The sequence below is a fragment of the Oncorhynchus nerka genome, linkage group LG4, assembly GCF_034236695.1.
Source record: "Oncorhynchus nerka isolate Pitt River linkage group LG4, Oner_Uvic_2.0, whole genome shotgun sequence".
NCBI classification, from domain to species: domain Eukaryota; kingdom Metazoa; phylum Chordata; class Actinopteri; order Salmoniformes; family Salmonidae; genus Oncorhynchus; species Oncorhynchus nerka.
The window spans coordinates 17,306,312-17,318,660 of NC_088399.1; the positions used below are offsets into that span (position 1 = coordinate 17,306,312).

Consider the following 12,349-nt stretch of genomic DNA (forward strand, 5'->3'; position numbering starts at 1 on the left):
CATGGATGGCTGACCCACCGCCAAACCGGTCATGCTGGAGGATGTTGCAGGCAGCAGAACGTTCTCCACGGCGTCTCCAGACTCTGTCACGTGCTCCGTGTGAACCTGCTTTCATCTGTGAAGAGCACAGGGCACCAGTGGCGAATTTGCCAATCTTGGTGTTCTCTGGCAAATGCCAAACGTCCTGCACGGTGTTGGGCTGTAAAGCACAACCCCCACCTGTGGACGTCGGGCCCTCAGACCACCCTCATGGAGTCTGTTTCTGACCGTTTGAGCAGACACATGCACATTTGTGGCCTGCTGGAGGTCATTTTGCAGGGCTCTGGCAGTGCTCCTCCTTGCACAAAGACGGAGGTAGCGGTCCTGCTGCTGGGTTGTTGCCCTCCTCCACGTCTCCTGATGTACTGGCCTGTCTCCTGGTAGCGCCTCCATGCTCTGGACACTACGCTGACAGACACAGCAAACCTTCTTTCCACAGCTCGCATTGATGTTCCATCCTGGATGAGCTGCACTACCTGAGCCACTTGTGTGGGTTGTAGACTCCGTCTCATGCTACCACTAGAGTGAAAGCACCGCCAGCATTCAAAAGTGACCAAAACATCAGCCAGGGAACTGAGAAGTGGTCTGTGGTCACCACCTGCAGAACCACTCTTTTATTGCTAATTGCCTATAATTTCCACCTGTTGTCTATTCCATTTGCACAACAGCATGTGAAATGTATTGTCAATCAGTGTTGCTTCCTAAGTGGACAGTTTGATTTCACAGAAGTGTGATTGACTTGAAATTACATTGTGTTGTTTAAGTGTTCCCTTTATTTTTTTGAGCAGTGTATATATATATCTACACACACAGTACTAGTCAAATGTTTGGACTCCCCTACGCATTCCAGGGTTTTTCTTAATTTTTAAAATATTTTTTACAGTGTAGAATAATAGTGAAAATATACATACATACCGGTAAATGTTTTCACCATGGAATTTTCACTATTTTGAAATGAATACAGCTAGGCTATCCTTTCATGTTCTACAGAAATGGCTATGGGGTAGGAGCACATATATTTTAGGGTGGATTCAAAATGTACCATTGTGATTAATCGAACACGTTGGAGGAAGATGAATTTACTGTCTCTTGTTTTGGCTACTTAATTATATGCAGTTTAGCAGATGCTTTTATCTAAAGGGACTGTCAGTCATGTGTGCATACATTTTACATATGAGTGGCCCTGGGAATCAAACCCAGAATCTTGGCGAAGCAAGTGCCATTCTCTCACAACCTTAGCTATAGAGGACAGCAAGTGCCATTCTCTCACAACCTTAGCTATAGAGGACAGCAAGTGCCATTCTCTCACAACCTTAGCTATAGAGGACAGCAAGTGCCATTCTCTCACAACCTTAGCTATAGAGGACAGCAAGTGCCATTCTCTCACAACCTTAGCTATAGAGGACAGCAAGTGCCATTCTCTCACAACCTTAGCTATAGAGGACCACAAGTGACCACTTGTTATTTATTTTTTGAACAGGTACTGTCTGGTAAGTTGGAGGAGACTGAGAACGAGCTGGGCTCGGAGAAGAAGAACGCTCTGAAACGAGACAAAACCATCCAGGGACTCAGTCTGGTGCTCAAAGAAAAGGAAAAAGAGGTGCGGTTGATTAGATAATATTCACACTGTAATAAATGTTGATATGGATGATAACCTTATCTGATAAAATACTGCTGTAACCAACTATTGTTGCCCACTAAAAAATATATCGCCTCATATGCTATGCCATCTCTGTGCTGCGCAGACTGAGGGCTTATGTAACATTGTCACACCAACACGTCTGTGTGTTCCAGATTGAAGAGCTGTGCCATGAGATTGAGGACAGGGACGAGGCATTAGCCAAAGCCAGGGAGGCAGCGCACAAAGCCCAGCTCCAGAAATACCAGGCAAGTCAGATCAGACACAGCATTGGCTGCGTTCCAGGCCCAATACATCAGTCGTGCTGCATGCATCAACCAATGGCTGTGTGCTACGTCATTCACTGCGCAGTCGGGCATGGAAGTGCTATGTCATGTGATGTTATTCGCGAAACACCGTTTAAGGTATTGTGAAATCTGGCAGGCAGCTGCAGTGTGTGTATCTACTCTGCTTTAGGGCTGTAATGTCTATCTGTGCGTGTTTGCCAGAGGTCACATCAATACAGGCTTCTGGGTTGCACACACATGCACTCAAAATACAAAAATAAGTCTCCTGCTTCTCTAACTCTATCCATATTCATGCTTTCCCGCCAGGGTGCGGAAGAGCACCAGTCTCTGCTGATGGAGAAGCAGGCGGAGCTGTCCCAGCTCCAGGGCGAGCACCACACCAAGCGGCTGGAGGCGCAGAAGCTGCAGCGCTCCCTGGGCAGGAGGGAGCAGGAGCTGGCTGATCTGCAGCAGGCCAAGGAGCAGCTGGAGCAGGAGCTAGAGGAGCTGCAGCAGCAGAGGAAGAAGGGGGACAAAGCTCTTAATGTAAGGCCACAGGAGGAATATCTATTGTTTTCCTGGGAATTGCCAGGGACCTAACGATATGGTATTATCACGATACTTAGGTGCTGATAATATATCTATTGTGTTTCTCAAGATTCTATCTGTTTTGCGATTCGAAACTGAGATTTTATTGTGATTTGTAGCAGTGTGTAAATAATAACAAATAAATGAAGGAAATTAAGAAATGTATTAGAATGCTGGAAGTGAGTGTTGGAATTCAACAAATAACTCTGCAAATGGCAACCGTTGGTTGAGTACCAGAGTTAGAATCTTTAGATTCCTATGCAATGTTCTACTAATAAGACCACTCAGTTTGTCCTATTATTTTTGGTGTAAGTTTGGTTGAACAGTATAAAGCAATGCAATCAGAATGGAGAAAGCCCATTTAATAAAACCACTTAGGATTCATTTGTTGCCATCCTAGGGTCATGCACTACTACATGAAGCATATTTAGTACTTTTGTTATTCAGAAGTGTCAAAAATGAGAAAATACTGTGATATGATATTTTTGCCATATTGCCCAGTCCTACTTCGTTGTGTGGAAAAGCTTTGATATGGGCAAGCTGGGAGCAGGTATAGAAGCTGTCCTATTTAACCCATTCTGTAGGTTTACTATGGCTGCTTGTTTTACTACCATGTAACTATGTGGTTTTACCCGCGCATAATAGAAGGCAGAATATATTCCCCAAAGCCATCCATTTTCCCTAAAGTTGAGGGCAACTTATTTTCTGGGCTTTTGCTAAACCACATGACCCAACAAGGAATGAACTCTTGACCCTTTTTGGTTGAGAAGACGTTGAAAAGACGTATTTTCAATGTATTGTGCTTACTGGGTAAACTCTACGCCATGCAGGAGATGCAGAACCAGCTAAAGAAGCTTAACGGGGAGCTGGGCGAGAGGGAAAGCAGTCTGGAGCAGCAGTACCAGGAGCAGCTGGAGCAGACAAAGAGGAGGCTGCAGAGTCACGAGGTCACCATCCAGCGCCTTACCACCTGCCTGGCCGACAAGGAGCAGCAGCTACAGGTAGATAGTCTGAGAGCTTGAGAAACTAAAAGTGAAACCATAGAAATATAATCTATAGAAGGTGGTTTAGAGTATCAAACACTAGCAATTTAGTGAGGCCTGTTCTATATATTCCTTTTCTATGGAACTAGGTAAATATGGTGTACTAGCACCATACTAGCAATTCTGTGAAGGGAGTAGTACACAGCGTTGTATGAGATCTTCAGTTTCTTGGCATTTTCTCGCATGGAATAGTCTTCATTTCTCAGAACAAGAATAGACTGACGAGTTTCAGAAGAAAGATTTTGCTTCTGGCCATTTTGAGCCTGTAATCGAATCCAGAAACGCTGATGCTCCAGATACTCAACTAGTCTAAAAAATGCCAGTTTTATTACTTATTTTAATCAGCACAGCAGTTTTCAGCTGTGCTAACATAATTCAGCTGTGCTTAACATAATTCAGCTGTGCTAAAATAATGCAAAAGGGTTTTCTAATGATCAATTATCCTTTTAAAATGCTAAACTTGGATTAGCTAACACAATGTACCATTGGAACACAGAAGTGATGGTTGCTGATAATGGGCCTCTGTACGCCTATGTACATATTCCATTAAAAAAATCTGCCGTTTTCAGCTACAAGAATCATTTACAACATTAACAATCTCTACACTGTATTTCTGATCAAGTTGATGGTATTTTAATGGTAAAAAAATGTGCTTTTCTTTCAAAACAAGGACATTTTTAAGTGACCCCAAACTTCTGAACGGTAGTGTGTATATATGAAAATGTATGCGCTCCACTATAAGTCACTGGATAAGAGGTGTCTGCTAAATGACTCAAATGTAAAAATGTAGCACGGGAACTGGGAAAAACTGTTTGTTCTTTTTTTCTTTCTGTCCCTCTATTCGATCTTGTTCTTTCTCTTGCTGTTGCTTTTTTCCCCCTTTTCTCTGTCTGCCTCCTCTCTCTCTATTCTCCCTCTATCAGGAGTACATGAACATGATGAGAGACATGGAGCAGAGCAGAAGTCCTGAGGAAAGTGACACTATGCTGTCAAAGCTGCGAGAACGACTGAAAGAAAAAGAAAAGGCTCTGGAGGTGGGCTTTCTATCAATGTTTGAAATGTCAAATATTTCTCGCTCGCTCTCTCTCTCTGTTCAATTGCTTTATTGGCATGATGTGAAAATGTACATATTGCCAAAGTGTACTTTGGAAATGGAATGATTTAATGAACAACGTCATTAAAAAGGAAGATTGACATCCTGTTCGTGACAATCTCTCTCGCTCTGATCTGATGAACATTGTATGCCTCTGGTCTTAATTTCAATATTCCGTATGGCTCCTCCACAGCAAGCGCTGGATGAGAAGTTTTCAGCTCTAGAAGAGAAAGACAACGAGATCCACCAGCTGCGTCTGTCACTCAGGGAGAAGGAGAGGGACCTGGAGAGACTCAACAACCTGCTGTCTCACAATGAGGACACCATCAACGTAAGGGACCATGATCACCCCACCAGCATTGGAGTCAATTCCATTTCAATTCAGTCAGTTTAGTTAGTCAACAAAAATGTAAACTCCTCCAATTTCCCTCATTGAGGAGAATTGAATTTTCAATTTACTTACTAAATTGACTGAATTGAAATGGAATTGACACCAACCCTGCATATCATATTGAATTAAGTCACACACTACCTCCTATATGGAGTTGTTGCAAGGACTGCTAGGGTAAACATCATATTGAATGGAGAGTCTACAACACTGGTCTCTCACTCTCCATTGCTCCCTGCAGAGTTTTGACACGTTGATCAAGGAGAAGGACGTGGAGCTGCAGCACCTTGCCAACACTATGAAGAACTTGCAGCGTGCCAAGCAGGATGTGGAGGACAACCTGAACCGAGCCTGCAGGGAGAAGGACTCCATCATCAGTCAGCTGCAGCTGTCCCTGGAGGGCAAGACCAAGGACATGGAGGTAGGAAGACTCATAAGGAGAAAGTAAATCCCATGTATTACTAGCTGACACACACAAAATATTACCTGAACTTAAAGACTCTTTTAACACAGGCATCAATACTCACAAAACAGTGACATCATTCACCAAACACGCTGTCTTTCTTTTGTTCGGTCTTCCTCTGCCTCTGTCTGTGTGTGTAGGCGATGGCAAGTGCCCTGCTGAGCCAGTCCCAGTCTCAGGCCCGTGACCTTGCAGAGCAGATGGGTCAGAGGTTAAAGGTGGCAGAGGCCATGCTGGTGGACGCGGTCAAGGCCCGTGAGAGGCTGGTGGCGGACAACGAGAGCGCCGTGGAGGGCCTGCTGGCCACAATCGGCAGCAAGGACCAGCTTCTCAAGGTACACATATGCACACTGGAGGCACTTTTACTGGATGATTTATTGTGATGAGAAAGTCTCTGTCTAACCACATCCACACTCTCATTCTATTTGTCTTAACCTTGTAATATTTTTACAGGAGGGTTAGTGTTTATGATCTCTCATGTTTTCTCTCCCTCCAGGAGTCAGCGGAGCATTATAACAGGACACTGTCTGAGCGCATCCAGGAGATCGAGGAGCTGAGGCGACAGCTGTGTACCCGGCAGCAGCAGCTGGCCTCCGCTGAGAAACTTAGTTCCACTGCAACACAGGAGGGTTACCTGGAGATGGCCAAGCTCAGGGCCCTGCTGACCGAGAAGGAATCCATCATCATTGTGAGTTTGGACAGAGTTATTTGGATAGGTGCAGAGTACACTACTATTTTGTGTTTTTGATAGTTTAGGATTTAAATCATGGCTGGCTACAATATGTGCAGCATTATGCTCCTGCCCAGCTCTAACGCACCTCACAAGTAAAACGTTTAACAAATATATATAGTTTTGTTAATGTTGGGCTTGAACAAAACCTGCACATTGGCCATCCTTGATTTGTCTTGGTAGAACAACGTTGAATAAAGTTAATGGCAAGGTTATGAGAGCCGGTGTGTTTAGCTTTTGATTTCCTCTGCCAGAAACTTCTGGAGCGCGGCCGGGAGAGGGACCAGTTCCTGGCTGAGTTAAGGCAGAAGGAACCTGCACCGTCCCAGGTGCTGGAGCTCAGACAGACAATCCAGTTGCTGCAGGAGAGACTGGAGGAGAGGGAAGGTGAGAGGCTTTACCTCTTAAAGCTGCAAGCTGTGCTGAACAGTTTGACATACCAATGAACAAAACCGCAGTTGGCCGAAGTACAAACTGTCTTTGTCCACCAACACCCTAACCCCACTAATGTCCTCTACTGGTTTTGTTCCCTCTGTAGGTGACCTCTCCAAGAGGAACAACAATGAAGACAGCATGGAGAAGGTCCCTCTCATCAAGAAGACAGTGGTCATCCTGAAGAAGGAGTTGGCTCAGAAGACTGAGGCTCTCAACAAGTCTCTGAAGAGGGAGAATGAGCTCAAGGTGAGAACAGTCATACTGCAGCTGATTCAAATCCCTGAGCCGGCAAAAATCTGCCGTTCTGCCCTTGAGCAAGGCAGTTACCCCCAACAACAACTGCTTCCCGGGCGCCGATGACATGGGTGTCGATTTAAAGCACCCCCGCCTGACCTCTGATTCAGAGGAGTCGGGTTAAATGCGGAAGACGCGTTTCGGTTGATTGCATTCAGTTGTGCAACTGACTAGGTATCCCCCTTTCCCTTTTACTCTGGTCAAAGAATACACTATTTTTGACTGATGATCCTTTGTTGGTTTGTCATTGCGTTAACATTTTGTTGCTGTTGTTGCTCTTGGTAAAAAAATAACCTCTGGGTACAGATCAGAATCATTAGATTACCCTCCACAAGTCTAAATCCTGACTATTAGGTGGATAATATCAAATGGACCTTGGGTCAATGTCTTCATTCTATCCCATTGTTCTCTTGTTCCAGATGTCCCAGGCTGATCTCCAGTCAGTGTTGTCTGAGCTGGAGGGGCGTATCGAGGGCCAGGCGGCCAGCATAGACTCCCTCACCACCACCCTGGAGACCAAGGACGAGATTATAAACGTGAGTGGATGGCCAGTGGTCTCCTCACACACGGCTACTAATCTACACACACTCAAGCAGGCTCAGGAGGTTACCTGGTGCCATCTGGTTTCATAGGTAGCTTGCACAGGGTTAACCTGGCTGTCCTTGAACTGATTTTGGCCATCACCACCTGTACTACCTCTTAAGCATGGCTCAGTTATAAATAATATATTGCAGTCATTGTAAATTCCAAAAGGAAATGAACACATCTGAGCGATACTTTCACTTCAATACAGGGCACTTTTTTCATTTGCTTTAACTAGTTTGACGTCAGAGTTTCTCTGCTTTGTATATGCTGACAGGACCTCCACCAGCGTCTGGGACAGCGAGGGGACAGTCAGACCAAGGAGCCCCAGGATCAGGCTGCTGAAGCCGGGGTGGCGCACTCGCTCCCTGGCCTCCCTCAGCGGGAGAGGACCATCATCGGTGGTGACAGCCAACAAGAGGTAGCACCACGCAAAAGCAAGCCCTGCCTGAAACGTATTTATGAGCTGTAGTGTGCCATCTATCTTCAGAAGAATGGCCATGTCTGAATGTACCATAGTCGAGTGTTACATCAAAAATCAATAAAGTCACAACCTTTTTGTGATGTCTGGTTTAATTGTGTGAAAATAAAGTGTTCAACAACACAAAGTCACAATTTGAAAAGGCTAACTCTTTGGTCTGCATGTCAAAAACAGTCCAGCATGAGAATAAACCCACCGTGACCTGGGTCCTGTTCATTAGGCACCAAAACTGACTGACACATGGCGGGACTACCTGGACCTGTCCAATAACGATCACTCATTTTCCATTTCGAAACGTTTTAAAACAACTCCCATTGCATGCACAATGAATATGACCCTTGTATAGCAACTGATTGAGTGGCATCTGACCTTTGACCTGTGCCCCCCTACCTCCCCAGGTCCTGCCCTTGTTGGCTGACCTGCAGGTGGAGCACCGCTCTTTGAACCGTGCCCTGAGGGCCGAGCAGCAGCTCTACTCCAGCTTGGTTCGCACCGTCAAAGAACAGGACAGGTATCTGGACGATTATCACAGATTGGATTAATTCCACATATTGCCATGTAATTGAAATAGCCTTACCAAAGTCCTTTTTTATATGCTTTGGTTGGTGTGGCATTCAAAGGGGTTTCTTTTTTTGTTGCAATACCCGGTGTCTCCATAGACAAATATTGTCTACTGGTACACCGTGTACATAGCCACGTTATCGTTACTCATTGTGTCACTCATTTATTCCTCATGTTGTTATTTTTCTATTATTTTAAAATAATTTTCTGTATAGTTGAGAAGGGTCCACAAGTAAGAATTTCACTGTTGGTCTACACCTGTTTATGAAGCATGTGACACATACAATTAGATTTGTCTACTTGTGTGTGTATATGTGGAATAGTAATTCATACATTGTGTGTTTTGCAGTGCCCAGCGTCTTCACGCCCTCCAGATGGAGCTGACAGCGGTGACGCTCCTCAGACAGCAGCTGGAAGAAGGGATCCGGAGCAACGAGGAGCTCAGAGAAGACCTGGAAAGAGAGATCGCCAGAACCAAGCTCTCAAAAGAAGGTGCAGTAGTAGTACACAGAAGAGGAGGGGGAGACTAGAGAGATGGAACTAGGAAGGGCACAGAGGAGGGGGAGACTAGAGAGATGGAACTAGGAAGGGCACAGAGGAGGGGGAGACTAGAGAGATGGAACTAGGAAGGGCACAGAGGAGGGGGAGACTAGAGAGATGGAACTAGGAAGGGCACAGAGGAGGGGGAGACTAGAGAGATGGAACTAGGAAGGGCACAGAGGAGGGGAGACTAGAGAGATGGAACTAGGAAGGGCACAGAGGAGGGCACAGAGAGGGAGACTAGAGAGATGGAACTAGGAAGGGCACAGAGGAGGGGAGACTAGAGAGATGGAACTAGGAAGGGCACAGAGGAGGGGGAGACTAGAGAGAGATGGAACTAGGAAGGGCACAGAGGAGGGGGGGAGACTAGAGAGATGGAACTAGGAAGGGCACAGAGGAGGGGAGACTAGAGAGATGGAACTAGGAAGGGCACAGAGGAGGGGGAGACTAGAGAGATGGAACTAGGAAGGGCACAGAGGACGGGGGAGGAAAGAATGAGAGGGAGGAGGGGGTTCTGATCCTTTGTTTCCTGAACTAGACAGCTGGCTGAAGCTGAAGGAACAATGTCTATATTGAGTTGAGGAAGTAGGGACCAACTATATTATTTAAAATGTTCAACACTAACATTTTATTCATCGTATAACTTCCTATTAAAGTACCATCTTAGAAAGAGAGAGAGGTACACACATGCATGCATGCTATCAACCATGGTCAGTTTGGTCGCTACATGTTCTAACACTGCCTGGTGTTGCCACGCCTGCTGTCCACCTGGTCATTTTTTCATCTGTTTGCTGTCTTCTGTTCACTGTCATCTTCATCATTAGCATCTGCATGTCTAAAACAAGACCGCAATGGCCTACGTTTTTTTTTCTCTAATCTGTTAATGTCCCCACTGGCACCTCCTATAAACTCATCCTCTCACCTGGAAAGTCATTTCCTTTGTCCTGGTTGAGCTACTCTGCACAATAAAACATAATGCATGTGTTTCTGTCCGTCTGTCTTCCTCACTTACAGCTCACCTTTACTCACTTATCTTCTGTCCGTCTGTCTTCCTCACTTACAGCTCGTTACTCATTTGCTTATCTTCTACTTTTGTTTATCCATTAAAAATCTGTCTGTCTCCTTGCATTACTTCACTCGCATATCACATGAAATCATTGTCACTTATCCAATGTCTGCTCTATTAGAAACATAGCAGTTAGTACCCACACACTCTTATCAAGCCATCTGTAAGCTGTTTCAATTACAGCCTACAGGGTTGGGGCAGTTACAGAGCAAACCTCTCTGTGGCTGCTTCCCTGTTCTCTACCCTTCTTCCAAAGTGTGCACTTGCTTGAGAAGCGTGCATTCGTTTCAAGCATATTACCCAAGTTGTTTACAAAACATAAACAGGTCGATAAAATCATCCTACATGCTGAACTGAATTCAACGACATAGAGTGATGGAATGTCACTGTTTAGTAGTGCAAGGCTTCAGTGGCAGCAGTGTTAGGACACATACCAACATAGAACCTTGATTGATGAGGCCAGGTGCCAGTGAGAGAGCTCTGTATAGGTGTGACCGTCTGAACCTGATTTATTCATCTATGGTGCAGCCTGTGTGTGTGCGTGCGCCCATCTGCCTTCCAGTTCATACCATTCCTCCCCTATAAAGAGAGCCAGCTATATAAATATAGGTAAGATGCCTTGGGCTCGTATTCAATGCTGCTCGGTAGAGGGAATTGCTCTTTATAGTGGCTTTATATTTATACAGGGCGGCAGGTAGCCTAGTGGTTAGAGCGTTGGCTCAGTAACCGAAAGGCTGCTAGATCGAATCCCCAAGCTGACAAGGTAAAAATCTGTCGTTCTACCCATGAACAAGGCAGTTAACCCACTGTTCCTAGGCGTTATTGTAAATAAGAATTTGTTCTTAACTGACATGCCTAGTTAAATATAAAATACAGAAAGAAATACAAACAATTTCATTGATTTGACGGGGTTACAGTTCATATGAGGAAATCAGTCAATTTAAATGAATGAATTAGGCCCTAATCTATGGATTTCACATGACTGGGATACAGATATGCATCTGTTGGTCACAAAAAATGGGCCTCAGGATCTTGTCATGGTGCATTCGCATTGCCATCGATAAAATACAATTGTTTTCGTTGTCCGTAGCAAATGCCTGCCCATACCGTAACCCCACCACCACCATGGGGCACTCGGTACACACCGTTGAAATCATCAAACTGCCCACACGACACTCTACACTTGGTCTGTGGTTGTGAGGCCAGTTGGACGTACTGCCAAATTCTATAAAACAACACGTGGCTTATGGTAGAGAAATTAACATTCACTTATCTGGCAACAGCTCTGGTGGACATTCCTGTAGTCAGCATGCCAATTGCACACTCCCTCAACTTGAGACATCTGTGACCTTGTGTTGTGACAAAACTGCATGTTTTAGTGGCCTTTTATTGTCCCCAGCACAAGGTGCACCTGTGCAATGGTCATGCTGTTTAATCAGCTTCTTGATACACCTGTCAGATGGATGGATTATATTGGCAAAGGAGAAATGCTCACTAACAGCAATGTAAACAAATTTGTGCTCAATTTGAGATGAATAAGCTTTTTGTGTATATGGAACATTTCTGGGGTCTTTTATTTCAGCTTATGAAACATGGGACCAACACTTTACTTATTGGGTTTATATTTTTGTTCAGTATAGGATACATTTTATTTTGTCCATTATTTATATTTTATACCACAGCAGTGATGAATAATTTCTTATTGGCTAGAAGGGCATTCTAGAATGGAAATGATATTGGGACACCTTGCAATCATGACATGATATGCACCTACATATGCAGACCGTACTTGCTATAAAGTTACAGAAAGCTAAAGCAACAACTACACAAACTGAAATTGGATACATTGTAAGAGTGACTTGTACGTACACTGAATGTACAAAACATTAAGAACACCTGCTCTGTCCATGAGACTGAACAGGTAAATACAGGTTTTTCACCTGGATGATCCTTTTGTTGATGTTAAATCCACTTTAAGTCAGTCTGTAGATGAAGGGGAGGAGGCGGGTTAAAGAAGGGTGTTCAAGCCTTTAGACATGGATTGTGTGTGTGCCATTCAGAGGGTGAATGGGCAAGACCAAATATTTAAGTGCCTTTGAACAGGGTATGTTAGTAGGTGCCAGTTGACCGGTTTGTGTCAA

The 12,349-nt window shown here is 44.7% G+C and overlaps 1 protein-coding gene across 7 annotated transcripts in view; it reads left to right on the forward strand.

Moving 5' to 3' along the window:
* Positions 1-12,349, forward strand: part of cdk5rap2 (CDK5 regulatory subunit associated protein 2) — a 73,335-nt gene that overhangs the window by 27,142 nt on the left and 33,844 nt on the right. For all 7 annotated transcript variants that reach the window (XM_029644015.2, XM_029644017.2, XM_029644018.2 and 4 more), the window contains 15 exons: positions 1,520-1,639; positions 1,834-1,926; positions 2,272-2,490; positions 3,363-3,533; positions 4,499-4,609; positions 4,862-4,999; positions 5,298-5,477; positions 5,660-5,854; positions 6,016-6,207; positions 6,504-6,636; positions 6,788-6,930; positions 7,398-7,514; positions 7,838-7,981; positions 8,440-8,552; positions 8,952-9,094. In XM_029644015.2, coding sequence (XP_029499875.2) covers positions 1,520-1,639; positions 1,834-1,926; positions 2,272-2,490; positions 3,363-3,533; positions 4,499-4,609; positions 4,862-4,999; positions 5,298-5,477; positions 5,660-5,854; positions 6,016-6,207; positions 6,504-6,636; positions 6,788-6,930; positions 7,398-7,514; positions 7,838-7,981; positions 8,440-8,552; positions 8,952-9,094 — 2,212 coding nt within the window. The remainder of the gene's footprint in view (positions 1-1,519; positions 1,640-1,833; positions 1,927-2,271; positions 2,491-3,362; positions 3,534-4,498; positions 4,610-4,861; positions 5,000-5,297; positions 5,478-5,659; positions 5,855-6,015; positions 6,208-6,503; positions 6,637-6,787; positions 6,931-7,397; positions 7,515-7,837; positions 7,982-8,439; positions 8,553-8,951; positions 9,095-12,349) is intronic.